The following is a 25123-nucleotide window of genomic DNA, read 5'->3' on the forward strand; positions in this document are numbered from 1 at the left end:
ATCAAAGATTCAAAAATAAATTAGTTAACCCATTGAGGGAATTAAACTTCCACAGCTGTGTAATAAAGTGAGGGAATAGAATGGCTGGGTTAGTCTAAAGTGAAGCAAAATTGAGTTTTTTCCCAGTTTCTATCAGGCTATGGAATCATCCTACACCAGAGAGCAGTCCTGAACTACTATCTACTTCTTTGGTGACCCTCGGACTATCCTCGATCAGACTTTGCTGGCGTTACCCTGCACTAATAATGTTTTCCTTGTCATGTATCTATACAATGTAAATGTCTCGATTGTAATCAGATATTGTCTTTCTGCTGGCTGGTTAGCACACAACAAAAGCTTTTCACTGTACCTCGGTACACATGACAATAAACTAAACTGAACTGAACTCGTGTCATCTCACCTCTTCCTTTACTGGAAGCACAAGGGCAGGGTAAGTGCAAGGACTTACTTAGTTGACAGGGTTCTCCATAGTGCAGTCTACAACTCACGTATTTCATTCATTTCCAGAAAGTGTTAATAACTGGAAGTCCATTATCTTGCAGTTGTCCCATGAGAACACAGCAATATTCCTGGTGTGAGCCCGCAGACAGCAGGACACCCTGCACTCAGTCATCTTGGCAGTACTTCTAATTAAACAGAAATTGCAGTTGTTTGTAATGCTATCTTTATTCAACACAGCACAGCAAACCAAAGATTCGGTGCAGAGAGAACATATTTCCAATTTTGACATGGGTGGTTGCTGTGGTCTGGAATCCCACGTACATCCACAGTATTACCATCACTGAATCCTTCAGGATAAATAATCCACTGATCAGAAACTGAACTGGAACAGGTATTTACATAATTCAACTGCATAGGCGGGCCAGAGACTAGGAATTCTGCAGTGAGTAACTCAGCTCCTGACTCCCCAAAGCCTGTACACCATCCCGCAAGGCTCAAGTCAGCAATGTGATAGAATACTCTCCACTTGCCGAATTCAAGAAGCTTGTCATGTTGCAAGACATCGCAGCCTGCTTGATAGACACCCCATCCACAACCATTCACACACTCCATTACTGGCACATAGCAAAGTAACTTGAGTGAGTAATGTATGGTTTGGTTGCATTTTTCCAACTTTCAGTAGGATTCGGGATCTCTGGAAATCTTAACGTCAAAACTATTCTGATGCCTCTTACTCCTTTGTCCCTCTCTTAGCTCTAATGCTGCCTCAAAATTTGTCTTAAAGTGAAGCAATTCAGAAAGAAACAACTATAACATAGAAGTCTCATTTTTATTTACTTACAATTTCACAATCACTTTATAAACCAGAACAACACACAATTCAGAACATGACAAAAAAGTAACGGAGTATTTCCTTACATCTAAATAACCAAATATTTGCAACATCAGGAAAATAAATTTTAGGGATATACATAAACCACACTCATAATTCTGAGCATTACAACAGTATTGTCAATCATGTTACATAGCACAAATTGATTATGTAACCCTTTACTATAATTAAGTGATGAATATTTTAAATATGAATATGCTACATTATATTAACAGGAAATAAAATATTTGAAATTTTGCAAAGATTATTTTCATTTTCAAAATTACAGTTGAATATATCTGGAATGGAAGAAAGAAATAGGAAATTATGGAATTGCGAATTTGAGACTGATAGGAAACAAAATGCTACTTTACATAGTGGGTGGAAAATATTGATTTCCCTCCTGGCTTATGATTGAAGTTTACAAAATGGTTCCTGATAAATTTTATGTCCATTTTGTTTAAGCTTCACTATTGATGCTGTTTGAAAAATATAGACTTTTGGTTTGCTGATTCAGACTAGATTTTCTTTTGGCAAAGTCTGATATATTGTTTGAATATTCATGATTGCTCACAGGCAATTTACTGCCTTTTTGAGCCATATGTTCAGTAAACCTATTGCTACATCCAAACTGCAAATGAGAATCAGGCATCCAACTCTGAATGAAATATTTTTAACAAGGTTCTTTTGGAAGGTTAAAAGATCCAATTTTTGTTCTGAGCAAAAAGACAAAGTGCTGGAGGAATTCAGGTCAGACAGCATCTGTGGAGGGAATGGACTGGTGACATTTCTGATGGGGACCCCTTTTCATTCTGATAGCTGACAATATTTCAGCATCTCTAATTTCTTGCGTCTTCAATTTGTCTCATATTCTTCGCATTTGATGTTCATTATATCTGCACTAACAAAAAGATATCCATACATGTTTTGATAATGACATCCATTTAGGATTAACTCTTGATGGCTACTTTAAACCTGGTTCAAGACTCTTATTTAAGATTTGTAAAAGTTGCTGCATCTCCTGATAAATGTTCTGTCCATTTTGTTCAAGCTTTTCCATTGCATGCTTTTTGAACAATATAGACTTTTGTTTTGCTGATCCTGACTAGATTTTCTTTGGGCAAAGAATGCCTGGTGGTTCTGAGTGGAACACGTTTAAATGGCAGAAAGTCCAGGACTTTTGCACATGTCTTGTCAAACAGAGACATGCTGAGCAACGGATGATGCCACATCTACTGGCACAGTCTGAACCTCCAAACAGACACCAGGAGCAAAACTGAATCTTCTTGAAGTATTTATATAGTATTTGTACAGTATAAATGAGCTGATACCCCCAGATTATTCCCACTCCCACTACACCAGGGGCAATTAACAGAGGGCAATTAATCTACAAGCCCGCAAATCATTGTGATGTGGGAGGAATCCGGAGTACCCAGAGGAAACCCACTCGATCACAGGGTGAACATGCAAACTGCACCCGAGGTCAGGATTGAACCCAGATCTCAGGCACAATCTACCAGCTGTGCCATTGTCCTGCCCTGCCTCACATAGTTTTGCTTTTTCACTTCTTAAAGGCTGAACAAGAAAAAACAAAATAATCCTTCATTCTTAATAATATTAATCTAAATTCAGAGTCACTTTAAAGCTTTTAACAACTGGGAATTTGCCAGATGCAAATGCTATCAAGGACCAGACGTGACCAGTCCAATGTACAAGTAAGAAAGTAATCAACACAATCTGTACACATGGGTTAACTCAGTAATATCAATAATATGACCACAGCAATTGGAAAATGAAGATATTTTCACCCCTGTCGATGGCGTTTTCAGGGCAGAGTTTCCTCACTGCACCATTAAAAGCGTGAGTGCACAGGCCTTGCCATATGCAGCAGGCAAGTAGATATGGGTAGACCATGATCACAGGCTGGGGCAATAGGTCTGTCCCAGCAAGATTTGCAGCACCTTGACGCAGCTAGTAGAGCCGCTGCCTTATATATGATATAGCAGCTCCTGAAAAAAAACATTGGAATCACACAAACAAAGATTCCAAATATATCCATTGCAGCAATCACTGTGAAATGCCTGCCAAATTAATTTAATGCTCCATTTCCCATGAAATGGGAATGTTAAATGGAGTACCAATTTAGAATAAATGCTAATTATACAGCTAAGATGGTTAAATGGCAAGTATGTGTGATTTTGCACTGAGAATAAGGGTATCAAAATAAAATCCAGTTTTTTGTACAATCTGACGACTTAATTTCTTATTTATGAACACTAAAAGGGTACTCATATCTACTGTAACACTTAATACGATTATGGTTGATATGATTATACCTTTATCTCAGTACTTCAGTTTACCATCAGTGGAATCCATTTACCCCAACCTTAAAAAAGGTTATGGTTCTACTTCCATTGGCTTTTGTGAAAGAGAGTTCTGATAATTCTCAAAATAAATTCCCCCTCATCTGTCTTAAGGGCCACCCCTCATTTTCAAACAGTGCCGTTTAGAGGAAACATACACTCCACATCTACCGCAAACTATTACATACTACCATACGGCCACATCCATCCAAAAGCTAAACTGCAGAACTAATTTGAGTCAGTGCTATACTTTGGAAGTCGTCTCTAATTCCTGGCGAGTAAGATGACATTTCCACTCCTAGTCATACCTCTTGGTTGGAGTTCCCTATGTTATCACGAAACACTGCAGCATTCTGCGTGGTGATCCTTACTCTGCCACTGGTCTGCAATTCCAACTTCAGCCCTGAAGAACAACAAAAGTCTTTGAAGCATCTTTTAAAATTTTCATCGAGAAAGGCATAGAGAATGGGATTGAGACTGCTGTTGGTGTATCCAAGTGCAACCGAGAAGTAATAGCCGGCAGACACTGCTGAAGTGTTTGGCACATTTACCACAGAATCAACCAACAGGAAAATGTGAATGGGAGTCCAGCAGATGATGAAAACTGCAACAACAATGAGAACCATCCGTGTGATTCGTCGCAGATTCCTATCTTTGTCTCTGGAGCCAGATAGCAGTCTCACACTCTTCAGACGTAAGATCATCAAGCTGTAGCATACAGAGATGATGAGAATTGGTATGACAAAGGCAAAGATGAACACGCAGATTTTCAGTACTGCGTCCCAGTAATTGTAGGGATTTGGAAACTGCAATGCACATTCTATGCCATCTGTTAAATAACAAAAAATAAAAGGCAGTAGTTATGACTAAATATATATTTAATAGGTTCAGAACTATTACATCTAACTATTATTCATTTTATCTAGGGGTGGGAGGGGTTTGAGATTTCTTTACTCCAATATAAACAAACGCAGCAGGAAAACAGTAGATCAAATTGTACGAAACAGTGCTTTTTTGTGATGGTACGTACTTGTACAGTGGAAACGGCGTCTGTAAAACGTTGAACACTAGATTTTCAAGCTCTTACTATTTTAATTTGATTTAATACTTTTTAGTTGTTCGTTTATTAAATTAGAAGTTGATTGGTCACAAAATCAAAACTGGAGCATATTGATGGAAAATTTGCTCATAAATGTAGCTCAATTTTTCATTCATATGCATACCGGCACTTTTTTTGTCTAGGAAAAAAACACTGGTACTAAATACAATGTCCATTTAACTAATAATCCAATAAATCCTGTTCCAATTATTTAAATTGGGATATTGATGGGAAATTAATACATATCCAGCAAGGGGATAGTATATTCGCTTTAGCAACTATTAAATTTCATTGTAAATTTTCAGAGTGGTCTTCAATTAAAAACAATTTTTGATCTGATCTTTGGATAATGGGAATTCAAGCTGAGGTGTAGTTTCATAAGGCTTTTGCTAATTGTTTATAATTACTATTAATATAATAGAACTGCTCAGCCTTTTAGCATTTGGTGGCAGGTTTCAACTAAGACTAATTAGAATGTAAATCCTTCACTACAAATCAGTTTCAAAGTATTTTTGGAGAACGCATGGAAATATTTGGAAAACTATCTTCAGAAAGATTACATCAGATGTTATTAAAAAATAACAAATTACAGCAATAGTTCTGTTTCTTTCCTCACACTTTCATTTAAATAAATTCAAATAAATTAAATGACATTTACTTGGAAGTTGAAAATGACATACATCAAGCTATCTATTTATAATTTATTAATGATTGAAGTTCAAACCTTTATGTTTCAGTTCATGTTACCAGAAGAGATTGGAATTTACAAATCAGTAAAGAGCAGTGACTAAAAGTCACAGATATCTAAATGTATCTGTTTATGATCTCACTTTTTTCTCTTCAGGGATGAATCATAAGATTTAAATTTTTACATGAGTAAAAATAGTTATCCATTTCCTGTTTACCTACCCAAGTTATTAATTCAATCCCCCTTTTCGCATTCTACCAGCAAGTGAGACAATAGACAATAGACAATAGGTGCAAGAGTAGGCCATTCGGCCCTTCGAGCCAGCATCGCCATTCAATGTGATCATGGCTGATCATTCACAATCAGTACCCCGTTCCTGCCTTCTCCCCATACCCCCTGACTCTGCTATCTTTAAGAGACTCCATTATCTCTAAGTGAGCTGGGAGCATAGTTCTCTTTTTTTCATTAATATGAATGAAATGATAAAGTATACCGTTTTTTACATTGTACTTATAATTTACATGTTCATTAAAATTAAATAAATAGAGGGAAAAGTATCATTTTTCAATTTTTGATGCATTATCAAAGAGGATACATGTCTCTTCTATCTCCAATATACAACATTGGTGTTCAAGGCTCGAAAGAAAAGATTTTTTTTTCAAATTACGCCTCGATTGCTCATTCAGCAATAGTGCATAATACTGTTTTTTATTGTGTGTAACATATCCAAACAAAATATATATATATTAAGGAGCTTTAACAATCCTTAACCAAGACAGTCACAGATAAATAAATTGCTTAACTCAATTATAAATGCCTATTGCACTCACCCTCCTTTGGCTTGAAATTAAACTGAGAATTATTAATACTGTCTATTTTAATTTTGAGGTAAATCAAGTTTTAAGAAATCACCTCTATTTAAAGGGATAAAAGGTAATGCTGAACATCATAAGGGAAGGATGCTTCTTGTTACACTGTGCTATGATGATGAAGGCACACGAACTGCAGCAAAATGATGTCTGCACAACTGATCTGAAGAAAGTACTTAAAACTGTCTGTCATACAATTATCCTATTCCTGATTTTCATTTTGATTGCAATTAAATGCTTAAAAATGATGAGCAATTTTATGTCATCCAGTATTTAAAGATATTAATTCAATCTAGCACTGAGCAAACAGTCTTAAGAGATAGTCATAGAGTGTCACAGAGACATACAGCATGGAAACAGGCCCTTTGACCCAAGTTGACCATGCTGACCAACATGCCCCATCTACACAAGTCCCACCTGCCTACTACTTTTGCCCATATCCCTCGAAACCTATCCTATCTATGTACCTGTCTAAATGTTTTTTAAATGTTGCGATAGTACCTGCCTCAATTACCACCTCTGGCAGCTCGTTCCATACACCCACCACCTCTGGCAGCTCGTTCCATACACCCACCACCTTTGTGTAAAAAAAGATCATTCTATTTCTCACCCACATCAATGAAATTTATATGAAAACCCAAGTTAGTTTTGCATGTATGCTTTTGATACCCAGCTGTACCTGCATCACCTCTCTAACTTGGAACTTAGCATTTACAAATCCAATATTGTCAATTTGCACTCCTGTGCCATCCCACTCCCCTTTACTGCTAAATGACAGCATATCCATGTCCGAGACCCCATCATCATCAGATGACAGGGTCATGTGCATTTGTATTGGAAAACAGATATATCTACTCCAGATATAATAGAATTTTCTGCCCTTGGTACCTAAAAAGACACTACATATTCCAATTTCTAGATAACAATAGCTTCTCTGCAAAAAAATATAAATAATATAACAACATATATAACATATAACAACTACAGCATGGAAACAGGCCTGTCCGGCCCTACCAGTCCACGCCGACCATTCTCCCTGACCTAGTCTCATCTACCTGCACTCAGACCATAACATGATGGAACTCTGGTTCGTGAAACGGTGTCCAATGTTAAATGGGAATAAATCTCTTCTTATCATTCTACCGAGCTCCTCTGAAGCAATTTAAGAAAAATTCTCCTCACTTAGACCTAAGTTGTGATAACAATTCACAGCCCAGAAATAAAAGTTGAATTCCATGATTCACTGTGTTACTTGTCAAATGAGAGGTTTGTTTTTAGACTTACTGTCACAATGCAGCAGCTATTTATGTAATGTAAAGCTCCCACAAAAAGCAATGAAATAATAACAAAATAATGCTTTTGCCATTGAGATATACATTTTCATGAAGATTCCTTTGCTCTTCATCAAAATCAAACTATCAAATCTTTACATCCACATTTGCCTTGATTTTTCTGCTGAAGTCTCGGGGATTGTGTAATAGAATCTCAAACATGGTGACTTTCTTGGATACATTTTGAGCAGTGCTAGATTTGCCTCACTTAGCAGAGGTTACTGCACCACTCTACAATGAAGCAGGTTCAAGCACATTCTAGAGGCCCCAGCACACAATTTATGTAGCACTCTACCAGAATACTGCAGCATCAGATAGGCAGGTTTACAGTTGAGATATTGAATCAGTATGGATAGAAATGAGGAATTGTAAGGCTAAAAAGACCCTAATGGGAGTTATCTACAGGCCCCCAAACAGTAGCCTCGACATAGGGTGCAAGTTGAATCAGGAGATAAAATTGGCGTGTCACAAATGTAATGCTACGGTGGTTATGGGAGATTTCAACATGCAGGTAGACTGGGAAAATCAGGTTGGAAATGGACCCCAGGAAAGAGAGTTTGTAGAGTGCCTTCGAGATGGATTCTTAGAACAGCTTGTACTGGAGCCTACCGGGGAGAAGGCAATTCTGGATTTAGTGTCGTGTAATGATCCTGATCTGATAAAGGGACTAGAGGTAAAAGAGCCATTAGGAGGCAGTGATCACAACATGATAAGTTTTACTCTGCAAATGGAAAGGCAGAAGGGAAAATCGGAAGTGTCAGTATTACAGTACAGCAAAGGGGATTACAGAGGCATGAGGCAGGAGCTGGCCAAAATTGACTGGAAGGAGGCCCTAGCAGGGAAGACGGTAGAACAGCAATGGCAGGTATTCCTGGGAATAATGCAGAGGTTGCAGGATCAATTTATCCCAAAGAGGCGGAAAGACTCTAAGGGGAGTAAGAGACACCTGTGGCTGACAAGGGAAGTCAAGGACAGCATAAAAATTAAGGAGAGGAAGTATAACATAGCAAAGAAGAGTGGGAAGATAGAGGATTGGGACTCTTTTAAAGAGCAACAAAAGTTAACTAAAAAGGCAATACGGGGAGAAAAGATGAGGTACGAGGGTAAACTAGCCAATAATATAAAGGTGGATAGCAAAAGTTTTTTTAGGTACGTGAAGAGGAAAAAAATAGTCAAGGCAAATGTGGGTCCCTCGAAGACAGAAGCAGGGGAATTTATTATGGGGAACAAAGAAATGGCAGACGAGTTAAACTGTTACTTTGGATCTGTCTTCACTGAGGAAGATACACACAATCTCCCAAATGTTCTAGGGGCCGGAGAACCTAGGGTGATGGAGGAACTGAAGGAAATCCACATTAGGCAGGAAATGGTTTTGGGTAGACTGATGGGACTGAAGGCTGATAAATCCCCAGGGCCTGATGGTCTGCATCTCAGAGTACTTAAGGAGGTGGCTCTAGAAATAGTGGAAGCATTGGAGATCATTTTTCAATGTTCTATAGATTCAGGATTAGTTCCGGTGGATTGGAGGATAGCAAATGTTATCCCACTTTTTAAGAAAGGAGGGAGAGAGAAAACGGGTAATTATAGACCAGTTAGTCTGACATCAGTGGTGGGGAAGATGCTGGAGTCAATTATAAAAGACGAAATTGCTGAGCAGTAACAGGATCATTCCGAGTCAGCATGGATTTACGAAGGGGAAATCATGCTTGACAAATCTACTGGAATTTTTTGAGGATGTAACTAGGAAAATTGACAGGGGAGAGTCAGTGGATGTGGTGTACCTCGACTTTCAGAAAGCCTTCGACAAGGTCCCACATAGGAGATTAGTGGGCAAAATTAGAGCACATGGTATTGGGGGTAGGGTACTGACATGGATAGAAAATTGGTTGACAGACAGAAAGCAAAGAGTGGGGATAAATGGGTCCCTTTCGGAATGGCAGGCAGTGACCAGTGGGTTCGGTGCTGGGACCCCAGCTATTTACGATATACATTAATGACTTAGATGAAGAGATTAAAAGTACCATTAGCAAATTTGCAGATGATACTAAGCTGGGGGGTAGTGTGAATTGTGAGGAAGATGCAATAAGGCTGCAGGGTGACTTGGACAGGTTGTGTGAGTGGGCGGATACATGGCAGATGCAGTTTAATGTAGATAAGTGTGAGGTTGTTCACTTTGGAAGTAAGAATAGAAAGGCAGATTATTATCTGAATGGTGTCAAGTTAGGAAGAGGGGATGTTCAACGAGATCTGGGTGTCCTAGTGCATCAGTCACTGAAAGGAAGCATGCAGGTACAGCAGGCAGTGAAGAAAGCCAATGGAATGTTGGCCTTCATAACAAGAGGAGTTGAGTATAGGAGCAAAGAGGTCCTTCTACAGTTGTACCGGGCCCTGGTGAGACCGCACCTGGAGTACTGTGTGCAGTTTTGGTCTCCAAATTTGAGGAAGGATATTCTTGCTATTGAGGGCGTGCAGCGTAGGTTCACTAGGTTAATTCCCGGAATGGCGGGACTGTCGTATGTTGAAAGGCTGGAGCAATTAGGCTTGTATACACTGGAATTTAGAAGGATGAGGGGGGATCTTATTGAAACATATAAGATAATTAGGGGATTGGACACATTAGAGGCAGGAAACATGTTCCCAATGTTGGGGGAGTCCAGAACAAGGGGCCACAGTTTAAGAATAAGGGGTAGGCCATTTAGAATGGAGATGAGGAACTTTTTCAGTCAGAGAGTGGTGAAGGTGTGGAATTCTCTGCCTCAGAAGGCAGTGGAGGCCAGTTCGTTGGATGCTTTCAAGAGAGAGCTGAATGGCGGTGCTGGCTCGAAGGGCTGAATGGCCTACTCCTGCACCTATTGTCTATTGTCTATTGTCTAAAGCCCTATTTGTTCAAGTAGATGTAAAGATTGCTTTGGGCACCGTCCAAAAAATGAATTAAGCTAAAATTATCAGGAATTTAAATAGATGTTCTGACCATTCATTCTATTGCCATCTGTGGGATCTGCAAATTGGCTTCCTTCTTTCAAACCTAACAACTGGAACCACACTTCAAAAGTACTTTATTGCCTTTAAAATACTCTAGAATTACTCTTTATTATCATATCATATCATATATATACAGCCAGAAACAGGCCTTTTCGGCCCTCCAAGTCCGTGCCGCCCAGTGATCCCCGTACATTAACACTATCCTACACCCACTAGGGACAATTTTTACATTTTACATTTACCCAGCCAATTAACCTACATACCCGTACGTCTTTGGAGTGTGGGAGGAAACCGAAGATCTCGGAGAAAACCCACGCAGGTCACGGGGAGAACGTACAAACTCCTTACAGTGCAGCACCCGTAGTCAGGATCGAACCTGAGTCTCCGGCGCTGCATTCGCTGTAAAGCAGCAACTCTACCGCTGCGCTACCGTGCCTTTAAAATACTCTAGAATAATCAGAGACAGTGAATGACACAATGCAACTTCAAATTGTTAATAAATAAACTCTACAAATTGAAATAAAATGTCACTTGGATGGCTACATTTGCTTTTAATTTGTTCAAAAAATGATTTACTCTTCATAAAAATATGTCAGTCAACAAAAAATTTGGAAAAAATTAAGCTTGCTGCAATAGGCATCAGACTTTGTTAATACTTTGTAACAAATTAACTTTGCTTTGAATACAGCTTTGATACTCACCATTACTTATCTTTGTGGCCCCCAGCACTATAACGGGGACACCAATAACCGAGGCAGCGAGCCAGATGCAAACATTCACTATTTTGGCATTTAAAGGAGTGCGGAAATCTAATGCCTTCACTGGATGGCACACAGCTATATAGCGATCAATACTCATCATGGTCAACGTGAAGATGCTTGTGAACATGTTGTAATAATCAATGGAGGCTACTATTTTACACAGCACATCGCCAAAAGGCCATGACCCCATTAAATAGTAAGCACTCTGGAATGGCATTGTGCTTGTGGTAAGAGCATCTGCTGCAGCAAGATTGAAAATGTAGATATTCGTGGCAGTCTTCATCTTCGTGTGTCTGAAAATAAATACATAGGGCAGTCTTAATTAATTTATCGGACTAATCATAGCTCATGCAAAATAATTGATGCAATCAGTTCTGATGATTAAGTTAGTTATGTACAATTCATTATAGTTAATACAAACAAGCTTGCCCATAAAGTTCTTCTTGACAGACACCAAAGCTGGTGTAACTCAGAAGAGCAGACATCACCTCTGGAGAAAAGGACTAGGTGATGTTTCAGGTCGAGACCCTTCTTCAGACTCGGGTCACCTATTCATTCCCTCCTGAGATGCGGTCTGACCTGCTGTGTTACTCCAGCTTTTTGCGTCTGTCTTCGGTTTAAACCAGCATCTGCATTTCCTCCCAATACAAAGTTCTTCTTATCAGGCATTCTGCTAAATCAAACTCCACCTCAGATTGAAATGAGAGTTTTTTAATAGTAAATGTTCTTATAGCGAAGAGTTTGAAATATCCTTTTCAATGGTGCAAGCATTATTGCGATTTTAGATCTAATTTGGTCAAAGAATAATATCTGCCTGCCATTTGTTGACTTTGGTTATCTGCGAAATAATACCATTTGTCACATTACTCAGCAGAGTTGCATTTGAGGAACCAAGTGGGGTGGTAAAAAGAAATAGTCAGCAATATATATAGTGGTTCATTTTCATGAAGTGTATTACCAAAGGGCATGGTGTATTACCAAAGGGTCTGTTTCATAGACCTGCACGGAAAGGTAGATGCTCCCGCCCTCACGAGTCTCGGGCAGATGAGGCTCATCAGCCTGGGAAGGCAGTCCATCTAGGAGAGGGAAAACTCTGATCTAAAACCTCCACTGCCTTGTGGCCATATCCAGTCATGGAAAAGGCTCCAGGAGTAAACCTCAAGAAAATCCGGAGTCGGAGTCCCGAAGGCAGTTCGTCGTTGTCTGCAACCTCGTTCTGGCAGCTCCTGCGACGGCGCTGGTGCCAAACTATAACAGCTCTGCTGTTCCTTTGGACCAATCAGTGACGTGGATAGGGGGGACGTGCTGCATGGGCAACAGCCTGTCCTTCATATGACATCGCCCAGGCTTGCATCCGACCACACATCACTGCAAAACCTACACCTATTACCAAAGGATAGTAAGTGTTCAAGGGCAAAGGGGCAAGCATGACCCTGGAGACATGCTAGGCATGACGGAGCAAGGCGGTAGGATAGAGGCTCACCATCAATGAAGAGGAGAAACCGATAACATCAGAGTAGCTGGGAAAGGAAGCAAAACGCAGAAGAATGAAGCTTTGCCATAAAGGAGTAAGTATGGTGACAAATGTCAAGAGAGGTCAAGAAGGTCATGTTCTCAGTTCAAATCATTATCACCCGTGATGTTTTGCAAGAATTGCCTGTGAATTTGGAATGAAATGGAAAGCACATTGTGAAAAAATCAAAGCATGAATGATGATAAAGTAGAAAGAGGAGTAGAATGCAACAACAATTTTTTTTTGGAGTTTCGAGAGAAAAGAGGCAGGGGAAATAAGATGTTTCTATTAATATATATATTCCTGTAATGTGAAAGCCATACTTCCACATTAGCTCCAAGGCCAGAGTAATCTTTTTTTGAACAAAAAGATTATTAGCTTCAAGCACATTACTGTATATTTTGCTCATGGCTGAAACGTATTTAGGCACTCGCCAGGGGTATTTGAAATTGTTAATTTTGCAAGAAGAATTATCTCAAGATTTCGAGTTCAAGATCAACTTATTGTCACATGTACCAATTAAGGCACAGTGAAATTTGAGTTACCATACAGCCATACTAAGTGAAAAGCAACAAGACACACAGCCACATAAAATAAAATTTAACATAAACATCCACCACAGCGGATTCCACATTCCTCGCTGTGATGGAAGGTAATAAAGTTCAATCAGCATCCTCTTTGTTCTCCCGTGGTTGGGGCTGTTGAACCATCTGCAGTCGCCGCAGCCGACGGTCCGAAGCCCTTGCATCGGGATAATAATAATAATAATAATAAGCATTTATTTTATATAGCGCCTTACCAGAAGCTCAAAGCGCTTTACAAAAACAATCATAACATAAAAACAAACAGACAAACTATCCTAACGGAGAAGCGGCGAATAAACAGCGCCAGCGTCCTCTCACGTCAGGGTCCGGCAGTAGACAACAAAAAGCACAGGACACACAGATACAATTTTAACACAAACAGCCATCACAGTGATTGCTCCAGGCACACCCTCACTGTGATGGAAGGCAAAGAAAAGTCTTATCTCCTCCTCATTCTTCTCCCGTGGTGCCACAAGGTGATCGAGGCTCCCGACTTTTTGAAGCCCCCACCGGGCGAGGGAAAGTCCCAGGGCCGAGCCGAGCAGGCCGATGAAGGTCCTGAGCCCCCACCGGGCGATGGAAAGTGCCGCGGCCGAGCCACGCAGGGCGATGAAGGGCCTGCGAGCGGGTCGATCGTACCTCCCGCGTCGGGATGGTTGAAAACTCTCCGTGGCATAGAGCTCCCGAGTCGGCCTCTTCTTACCAGAGACCGTGGGCTTCACGATGTTAAAGTCCACAGGCCCCGTGGTTGGAGCTCTCCACAGTTGATCCTCGGCAAAGAATCGCAAGCTCTGCGATGTTAAAGACTGCACCGCATCCGCGGCATGAAACGCCGGGCCAGTCTTCAGGAAAGGCCACCAACTCCTCAATGTTAGACCGCAGTGGGGAAGGAGACACGATACGGAAAAAAATCGCATCTCCGTCGAGATAAGAGATTGAAAAAAGTTTCCCTCCACTACCCCCCTCACCCCCTACATAAAACAAACCAAGGAACACTAAAACATACTTCAACACATACTTAAAATAACAAAAACAAAAGGACAGACAGACTGTTGGCGAGGCAGCCAGTGCTGGTGGCGCCACCTGGTGGTTTAAGTTTATACTATAATATATATAAATTATACTTATACTTTATAATCTATAATCCCAAGCACCGTACAGTCCTTTTGCTTTAATTTTCTCCAAAAGTACATTGCAGCATCTTACCATTTAAAGTGATATTCTATTGCACACCATGATGGACGAGCAGGCACAATGTTGAGAACCATTGGTCATTTACCAGAAGATAGGTATCACTAGGCTTGTGACTGATCAATTACTATTTCCAAGTTCTATTTTCAAGCTCTTTAATTAGATGGAACCCACTTTATGGAGGAGTGGCAGAGATCCCACCACATATTTGCAGCTCTCAGAGTAGTTACTACATAAATAAAATTTGCAGTCAATGCCGAAGGCATCAGAATTTTGTACAAACTTATTATCTTTTAATACATTAAAGAAAGTACTTTTTAACCTTCAGGAGCTTGCAATGTTAATGTTGTCAACAAAAGATGATAGGGAAGCACGGATTAATTACAATTCTTGCAGCACAATCTGTTCAACATTAAGGCAATTAACATTCAGATTATATCTATAAAAAAGGAAAATTCAAAATTAAGTTCAATTGCTTGCTATTTTATTAGAATTCTACAGTCACGACTTGCTGATTCATTTTCAGAGATATTTGTAAAAGGATAAGAAATAGGAGTAGACGTAGGTGCAGGTTATTCAGTTCCTATGACATTCAAGAAGATTGTGGCTGATTTGATCTAAGTCTCAGCTCTACTTTCCTCTTGGTTCCCCATATATCTTCATTCCCTCTTGTCTGATCGTCAGCCAGACCAGACTGATTTGTTGACTAGACAGCTATCTGATTCATTGACCTGAACATGAAAAGTTTATCTCAGTGAACCAGGGAGAAAAATTAGAGCTAATGAGAAGAAAGATTATTGACAGGGTATTCATCAACAAATAACTGCTAATGCTGGAATCTTCAGCAAAACACAAAGGGCTGGAGGAACTCAACTGGTCAAGCAACATCTGTGGAGAGAATGGACTAATGACGACTGAAGAAGGTCTATCCATTCACTCCATAGATGCTGCCTGACCCGCGGAGATCCCCAACACATTGCGTTTTAGATTCACAGATTTGAAAAGTTTATGTATTTTTCTTGGGATACTATGATTCTACATGGTTTTAAATAATGAATTCATTGTAAGTCCTGAAATTTCTTACCTAATTTGAATGAAAATAAAACCTTTGGGAAAGAGAAACTTCCGTGGATGCTATCACTAAATACACAGGAGAATACCCATTGCTAGGTTGGATAGACTTGGATTGTTTTCTACGGAACACAGCAGGTTGTAAGGATACCTAATAGAGGTATATTAAAATTATACAAGTCAGAACACATTTCCAAGGATGGAAAAATCAAACTAGAGGGCATAGCTTTAAGGTGAGATTTAAAGTTTAAAGGAGATACTTGGGCAATGTATTTACACAGTGGGTGGTGAGGGCCAGGAATGTGCTGTCAGGGTTGGTGGTTGAGTCATATATGACAGTGATATTTAAGGTGCTTTTCGATGGGCATATGGACATGCAGGGAATGGGGGGCATGGATTATGCGCAGGTAGATAAGAGTTGGTCTTGGCATCATGTTTGGCACAGACATTGTGGGCTGAAGAGCCTGTTCTTGTGCCATACTCTTCTCCGTTCCATGTTCTAAGTTGTACTTGTTTTCCAGGAAAAGGGTTCTTGCCACTTCAATGTAATTTGATGTTCCCACATTTATTTACCACTCGTGCCCTAAGATGACTTTTGCACTCTTAATCCTTTCTATAGAATGATAGGAAAGATACTTTTATCTCTGAATGAAACACATTGTAAAAAATGGACAGAGTGTTATTTGAAAAAATAAACACTGGCATTGCCCTTTTCACTTATAAACTACAATCAATATTCACCCAGCGCTGAAATGTCTTCTTGTAAAGTCATTCTCATTAGTGGGTAATCTGATACAAATAATATTGTGAGAATGTGGCTTTATTTTGCTATGTTAATAATATTTACAAATAACTGAGCCTTGAGATGGTAATGGACCTGAGGAGGAAATGCGGGTAGTTACCTTGTGAGATAATGCTAAGATTTTAGTTTAATTTAGTTTAGAGATACAGGCTCTTTGGCCCACCGAATCCATGCTGACCAGTGATCACCATATACTAGTTCTATCCTACGACTATTTACACTATCCAATTAATCTTCAAACCTGCATGTCATTGTAATATGGGATAAAACCAGATCACCCTGAGGCTACGTGGTACGAATTCCCTACAGACAGCAACCTATAGGATCAAACCCGGGTCTTTGGAGCTGTAAGGTAGCGCCTCTACTCCTGCGCCACTGTGTTGCTCTAAACATGGTACAGGGGTTGGGAATTGCACAGGTGCTTGAGAATAACATTAAGGCCACTGATTATTTAGATTCCTTATTTTCCAGCTACTGTCCTTCAAAACTTTTATGAGTGTTCTGGCTCAGCTTCTTTATGAATCTTTGGCATCAATGGCATCTTTTATATATGTGGACCTCAGAATATGGAATGGAGGAAAGAGATTCAAACACAGTCAGCTGGAAGAAAGGGTATGGTGGGCCATGATAAATATTGGAGATGTTGGAGAGATGGTGGGGGTGGGATGGGTTGTGAAGAAACCCCCCTTTATTCCTACTCTTTCCCTTCTGCCATTCAGCCAGTTTTCTATCCATGGTAGTATCTTACTTCTAATACCATGGGGTCCTATCTTGTTTAGCAGCCTGCACATGCAACACCTTATCAAAGGCCTCATGCACCTACTGCCCTGCCCTTCTTGGTGGTGTAAAGGTCACAGACTTGTGAGGCACAGTTAGAGGAGCATTGGGAAATAAATACATGGCACACATTGCAATCATAGTACACTGGTAGCAGAGGGAATGTTTACACAGAAGGATGGATTGGATGTCAGTCAATAATGATCCGTTGTCCTGGATGGTATTGACCCTTTTAAATGTTATATCGAATTGAATTGAATTGAATTGAATACATTTTATTAGCCAAGTATGTATACATACAAGGAATTTGCCTTGGTGCTTTGTTCGCAAGTAACAACACGACATACAGTAAACAATTAAGAATAAAGCATAAAACATTAAAACATTAAGAATAAAACATTATAGTTTAAACATGTGAAGAATGAAATCAAATACCAGAGCAAAAGGAGGCTACAGACTTTTGGTTGTTGACTAGATCTACTGCTTGCGGAAAAAAACAGTTTTTATGTCTGGCTGTGGCTGCTTTGACAGTCCAGAGTCGCCTTCCAGAGGGAAGTGCTTCAAAGAGTTTGTGGCCAGATGAGAGATAATCTTGCCCACTCGCTTTCTGGCCCTTGCAGTGTACAATTCGTCAGTGGGGGGAAGGTAGCAGCCAACAACCTTCTCAGCTGATCGAACGATGCGCTGCAGTCTCCGGATGTTGTGCTTGGTGGCTGAGCCAAACCAGACCATGATGGAGAAGGTGAGGACAGACACTATGATGGCAGTATAAAACTGGACCATCATTGCCTGTGGCAGATTGTGTTTTCTCAGCTGCCGCAGGAAGTACATCCTCTGTTGGGCCTTTTTGACTGTGGAGTCGATGGTGGCCCCACCGTTTAAGGTCTCTGAAGATGATCGTTCCAAGGAACTTAAATCTCAACAGATGTGACTTTTTATTGTTATGACTGTATGGCAAATGAAATTCCTCGTATGTTGTAAAACATACTTGGCTAATAAAGTATGATTGTGATTGATTGTGATTGTGTTGTTGATGGTGAATAGGGAGAGGGGAGAGGAAGCTCTCCAAAAGTCTACAATCAGTTCCACTGTCTTAAGAGCATTGAGCTCCAGGTTGTTACGAAGGCACCAGGACGCCAGCTGTTTCAATTCCTGTCCGTTGGCAGATTCCTCCCCATCCTGGATCAGTCCAATCAGGGTTGTGTCATCCGCAAACTTGAGGTGCTTAACAGAGGAGTCTGTGGAGGTGCAGTCATTGGTGTAGAGAGAGTAAAGGAGAGGGGAGAGCCTTGCGGTGCTCCTATGGTGAAGATCAGCGGTAGGGTTGCCAACTTTCTCATTCCCAAATACGGGACAAGGCGATGTCACTGCCCCGCGCCCCACGTGAACTCACCCAGCCAGCGGCCATGTGCTCCCCCTCCACCAATGGCGGCCGCCCGGTCTGGGAGGCGGGTTGCTACGCAATCTCTGTTAGGCAGCATCCGGGCCTACACTGTCCGGCATAGGAAAGAATCTGCAGATGCTGGTTGAAATTGAAGGTAGACAAACAATGCTGGAGTAACTCAGCGGATCATGCAGCATCTCGGGAGAGAAGGAATGGGTGACGTTTCGGTTCGAGACCGTTCTTCAGACTCGACTCTTCAGGGTCTCGACCCGAAACGTCACCCATTCCTTCTCTCCCAAGATGCTGCAAGATCCGCTGAGTTACTCCAGCATTGTGTGTCTACCTACACGGTCCGGGACTGCTGCGGCCCCCGGGTTATAGTATCCGGGGCTACAGTGTCAGGGGCTACAGTGTGCAGGGCTTCAGTGTCCGGGCCTACAGTGTCCAGGCCTACAGTGGTACTAGGGGTGCCAACTATCTCAGTCCCAAATAAGGGACAAGGTGACATCACCGCCCCGCGCCCCACATGACCTCACCCTGCCAGCGGCCATGTGCTCCAACTCCATGAATGGTGGCCACCTGGGCCGGGAGGTAGGTTGCTATGCAACCTCCGTTAGGCAAACACACTAGGCTCCGCTCCCCGGACACACTCCGTTAGCCTACACTGTCCAGGCCTATAGCGGCCCATGGGCCTAATACGGGACAAGGGCAGTCCCGGACGGGACAAACCAATTTAGCCCAAAATACGGGATGTCCCGGCTAATACGGGACATTTGGCAACCCTAGTCAGCGGGTCCGGGATGTGCTTTCCCGGCCTCACATGCTGCTTCCTGTCTGTCAGGAAGTTGGTGATCCACTGACAGAGGGGTTCAGGCACAGTCAACTGAGAGAGTTTGGGGTGTAGTAGCTCTGGCACAATGGTGTTGAATGCAGAGCTAAAATCCACAAACAAAATCCTTGCACAGGTCCCCTGACGGTCTAGGTGCTGGAGGATGAAGTACAGGCCTAGGTTGACTGCATCATCCACTGATCTATTGATCCGGTATGCAAAGAGCAGAGGGTTAGTGATACGATATATATATTCACCAGAGAAATGGAGAATATGCATCACATCCCTGATATGCTTTGTAAATGGTGGGAAGATTTGGGTTGGTGAAGAAATTACTCACTTACGTGAGAGTACATATATTTGGGACATGCTCTTGTATTCATCAGCTCTTGGGTCGAAGGTGAACCCCAGAATGTTGGTAGTGAAGCACTTGGCAATAATGAAACACTACCTTGTTTGATTTGGTCATTGCTTGTCGTTTTCATGGCAGAAATCCTATTTGCCAAGAATTTACTGCTTTATTTTCATTGGCATTGTGATCAGAACTGTGCCCCCATCAGGAAATGATAGAGGCAACTGATGAACCTGGGATATGATCTGAAAACCTCCTGCAGCATTAACCTGAGACTGGGATGATTGAACCGTAATGACCATCTTCATTTGTGCAAACAGTGTATTATTATCCCTGGATGTCCATCGCCTTTGATTTTGCCAGAGCTCATTGATGTTACACTCATTCACATTCCGCTTTGATGTCAAGGGCAGTCACTCTCACCTCCTCGCCAGTAGATAGCTCTTTGATCGACGTTTGGACCAAACCTGTGATGAAGTCTGGAGTAGGGTGGCCCTGGCAAAATCCAAAATCCCTCAGCACCATTGAGCACGATGTTGGTGAATATGCACTGCTGATGATACCTTCCATCGTTTGGTTGATTGAGGGATTGGATTTGTCCTGCTTGCTATGGGCAGGACATAATGATGGTTCGATGGTAGCATTGTAGCTGTACTGTAATTGGACAGGAACAACTGCTGGCCATGCATCAGCATCAAGAGCCTGACCTTCACTGGAAAGAATTTGACATTTTCTCATCAAGTTTTTCTTTAGAACTGAAGAGAATTGTTTTTTTCCCGGCTGAATAAAAGACTACTGTAGGATTTTGATAAACAGCTACCACTGCATACAGTCCTACTACAGTTTTCCCAATCATAGTTCTATGCTTCAAGTGAAAACAATAATGACTATATTCAAAGGCCACCTCGTCATTATGTTTATTCAATTTTATGAAGGGTGCATTTATCGCATTTTCAATTTTACAACATCATTCTTCGGATTTCTGGAATTTCCAAAATGAAGACACAAACAGTAGACAGATGTTTTCAAAAGAGTTCAATAATTAAATTGTCTTTTCAATTTATCGGTAGGTTTGCTTGATTGATTGTTTAGTGTCACTCACCTTTGGCCTTCTTCCAGCTTTTTTTTTTTTCTGTTACTGATGCATATATTCCCTGTTTATCATCTCTTCATGCATCTGTTTTACTGGGAGCCAACCAACCCTATGATTGATAATGTATATGGGACTTGTTCAAGGAAGTATATAAAAGACACCAGATGGCAACAGCGTCAATACAATTAATCAACAACTTTAAAAATATCACAGGCTAAAAATATATCCTCTAATTATTGAAAATAGACAGGCCTCATCCCACCTACACTGAAGATAAAGAGGATGCCGCCCCAGTAAACATTTGGTAGAGAAGTGTATAATGCTTAAATGAAACTAATGTGGTAAAACAATGAAGAAATCAATGTTGGTAAGAGGCTTCACTCATTAAAGGCTGCTATTAACTGCGAGAAAGTGTTGTGAGGTCAATAGTCATCATAGTGATAGCACTGGGCCTGCGTTGCCCTAGCAGCTGCGGCTTACCTGCAATCCATCTGTCTTTGTGTTTTTATGTTGTTTTTTTGTCTTGATTGTACTGTAAATGTGATGTCGTTTTTGGGGGTTGTGTACTATGGGGGGGGGGGGGGGGGGGTGGCGGGTCCTGTAAATGTAAAATTGTCTCTTCCGAACGGAGACGCGATCTTTTTTGTTCTGGGTCGTGTCTCGGTTCCCGCTGCGGCCTACCATCGGCCAAACACCTGGAGCTGGCGGACTCCACCTGGGACTCGCCTGTGGAGGCTCCGGCCGCGTGGACGTCGGAAGCTCGCAGCCCCTGCCCTGGGTGGAGGCCGACATTGGGAGCTCCGGCAGCGGCAGCGTCTTCGCCCGCCCCGGATCGCGGGGCTTGGGTCGGCCCGCCGCGGACTTTTCACCATCCGGCGCGGCCTGAAATAGGCTGCGGGATTTTCTCTGCCCGGCGGGGGCTTCAATGTCGGGAGCCACGACCGCCCCAACATGCAGTGGTAGCGGCAGCGGCGGCGTCTTCGCCCGCCCCGGATCGCGTGGCTTGGGTCGGCCCGCTGCGGACCTTTCACCGTCTGGCGCGGCCTGGAACGTGGCAACTTCAACAGCCTGACCATGGGAGAAGACAGCAGGGGAAGAGAAAATACATTCTGGCCTTCCATCACAGTGAGGAGGTGACTGGAGGAGACTCACTGTGATGGATGTTTTTTTTTGTTTGATTGTGTGTGTTATTGCTTATTTTTATTGCTCTTATTGTTGGACTGTGGGTAATCTTTCATTTCACTGCACATTTATGTGTATGCGACAAATAAACTTGACTTGACTTGACTTGAGTAGAATTAGGCCATTCGGCCCATCTCTTTCAGGAAGGAGATGCGGAGAAATTTATTTAGTCAGAGGGTGGTGAATCTGTGGAATCTGTACAGAAGGCTGTAGAGGCCAAGTCAGTGGATATTTTTAAGGCAGAGATAGATAGATTTTGGATTAGTACAGGTGTCAAGAGGTTATGGGGAGAAGGCAAGAGAATGGGTTTAGGAGGGAGAGATAGATCAGCCATGATTGAATGCTGGAGTAGACTTGATGGGCCGAAAGGCCTAATTCTACTCCTATCACTTATGACCTTATAACCATCAATAGTGACCATTCCAGCTTCTTGGTTAGCCAAAAATCGGATATTTCTGAACTTTCTTAAATGGACCCACAAAGAACCAGGCAACGGGAAATCACTCAATTGGAGCTTGCCAGTGGGGATGACAAGTCTCTTTGTACTGTTGTAGATACGAGGGGTATTGAAATAGGAGATGGGGGTGGGAGGTGGTGTCGGGTGGGTGTGTGTGGGGACACACAAGGAACTGCAGGTGCTGGAATCTTGAGCAAAACACAAAATGCTGGAGTAACTCAGCGAGTCAGGCGGTATCAGAGCATTCTCTCTACAGATGGGACCTGACCCGCGGAGTTACTTCAGCACTTTGTGGTATGTGTGCGTGGATGTGCGTTGACCATCGGGTGTGATGTTTACATAAAGATAAAAGGTGCCATTCTTTTGTGTACCGGTAGGGGCATCATAATCGTCTGTACTTGAAAATTGCATATTTGTGCAAGACTCTTACCTGAAACATGTGTGATCATCGCCCAGTTACGCAAATTGCAACAGCCCTGCCTTGCCTTTCCACCGTGGTGCCCCTCAACATCATTGTATGGCAGATCTCCCAGGTTTGGGAAAGCATAAAACTGACAGCAGTTGAAATAACCCCGGCCACGTTAATTTTGGAGGATAGTTATTGGTTGATTATCTGCACTAGGAATTTGGATGGTTGGGATACTGAGTGGATATTTATGTTTAAAAGACACGATAAGTAGGTTTCTACATAATTGAGAAGTTAGCTTTCATTGTAGGGGACAGGTTTGTACATGCAACACTACCTATTCCTTTATACAAACACTTGCATGCTGCCAATTTTATAGCATCAAACATAAAATAGATTTACTTCACTTGTCAACTCCTGATGTAAATTAACACATCTTCAATTAAAACAGATAATGTTTCAGGCATTGTATTTTAAGCACCTCCTTGGGAGAACTACAACTTATATCGGTATTCCAAATCGATAGGGTTTCTTCAGATGTTGCCCAACATGCTGAGTCCTTCAAACATTTTCTGTTTCATTGTTTAAGCTTTGTGGAAAATACACTCTTTAATCCACTTTCAACTCTCCCCATTCAAAACTAATGATATGTTTTACTGCAGTGTCAAAATCGGCCTTAAGTAATGTATAGGAAGGAACTGCAGATGCTGGTTTAAACCGAAGATGGACACAAAATGCTGGAGTAACTCAGCGGGACCGACAGCATCTCTGGAGAGAAGGAATAGGTGACGTTTCGGGTCTGAAGAAGGGTCTCGACCCGAAACGTCACCCATTCCTTCTCTCCAGAGATGCTGCCTGTCCCGCTGAGTTACTCCAGCTTTTTGTGTCTATCTTAAGTAATGTATGAACGTCTCATTAGAAAAATAAATGTGTGACAACATTTGGATTCATCCGTCAGTGCACACGAACTACCGGGTTCGGCAATCTGAAGGCATTACAATTCTAAAACAAGCCATTGACTGGCGTGATTACATTAAAAATGCATTATTTTAATATTGCTCTAACCGAAATGAAATCTCGTGGAGTCATTTTAACACTCTGACCTTTTTTGCTAATAACAAAGTAAGTATCATAGCTGCTGTAAGCGCAATATTCCGCGACAATAACGTGTGTACCATACATTCTGTTACGAGCCATGCATATCCAACCTCACAAAAGTCATACTTTTGACTATTGCTTATTCTACATCGAAGCTTTTCCATTAAACCGTGTCCTTGTCGGTATTTTATCAGCACTTAGCAGTTATTATGTTTCCAGTTTTAGCTCTTCAGTGCATTTATCTTCTCCAATCTCCAGCTTCAGTAACTTACTTGCAAACTACGGAAATGCTACGACGATAACAAAAATAAAGAACAAACGGAGAAACGAAAGAAAGCCCCCTTACCTGACGATCATGTACATAACCAGACAATTGCCCACTAAACCCACTACAAAAATCACTGAGTAGACAGCCGTGATGATGATTGGGATTAGTGTGCCCATGGTGCCGTCCCTGTGAAAGTCAAAGAAGTCGGTGTTGTTTTCCCAAAAGGAAGAAATGTTTGGGAAAGTGGTGTTTTGGAATAAAGCCGGGCTGCATTCCTCCGAGGAGTGCAGCATGCACTTAGCACCCATGTCTTCCCTTGTGATTACACTGCGGTCGGTACCCATCGTCGAGTCTGTAACAAAAGATAAGTAGAAACAAACTAACAAGGAGAATGGGGCAATTGGAACTGGAACAAAGAATAACAAGCCTAATTCAACAGTGAATAAAAGCTTAAGCGAACAAAAGGTGCAGAACACAAATGTATGATTAGCCCGAGGGAAATGAAGCAAAGCTATGTCCGACTGACAATTCTTACCCAAGTGATTGAAGAGGTGAGAGCGGGAGCTGGCGTGTAACACAAAACGGTGCGGAGAGAAGCCTTACATTCTGAGCTTTGGATGGATGCACTCTGAGGTGTGAAGGGCAAGTGATCCTTGCTGCAAAATGTGATAACCAGTAGCGTGTTCCCAGCACATTCTCTATGCCCGCTAC

The 25123-nt window shown here is 41.7% G+C and overlaps 1 protein-coding gene across 1 annotated transcript; it reads right to left on the bottom strand.

Annotated features, from left to right (window-relative positions):
* Nucleotides 1–1268: 1268 nt before the first annotated feature.
* oprk1 (opioid receptor, kappa 1) lies at nt 1269–25123 on the bottom strand. The gene is made up of 4 exons (XM_078397384.1): nt 24948–25123; nt 24491–24764; nt 11346–11698; nt 1269–4504 (listed from the first exon to the last, which is right to left on the bottom strand). The coding sequence occupies exons 2-4, from the start codon at nt 24754–24756 to the stop codon at nt 3978–3980; spliced, it is 1146 nt and encodes a 381-aa protein (XP_078253510.1). The 5' UTR covers nt 24757–24764; nt 24948–25123; the 3' UTR covers nt 1269–3977.

Source organism: Rhinoraja longicauda, chromosome 4, assembly GCF_053455715.1.
Source record: "Rhinoraja longicauda isolate Sanriku21f chromosome 4, sRhiLon1.1, whole genome shotgun sequence".
In the NCBI taxonomy this organism is placed as follows: Eukaryota; Metazoa; Chordata; class Chondrichthyes; order Rajiformes; family Arhynchobatidae; genus Rhinoraja; species Rhinoraja longicauda.

Bases quoted from the DNA above. Each gene is read 5' to 3' on its own strand.
- oprk1 (XM_078397384.1), bottom strand. From the start codon at position 24,756: ATGGGTACCGACCGCAGTGTAATCACAAGGGAAGACATGGGTGCTAAG. The intron at 11,699-24,490 runs GTAAGGGGGCTT...ATTTATTTTCAG, and splicing joins GTTATGTACATGATCGTCAG to ACACACGAAGATGAAGACTG. The intron at 4,505-11,345 runs GTGAGTATCAAA...GTTATTTAACAG, and splicing joins GGCCACAAAGATAAGTAATG to ATGGCATAGAATGTGCATTG.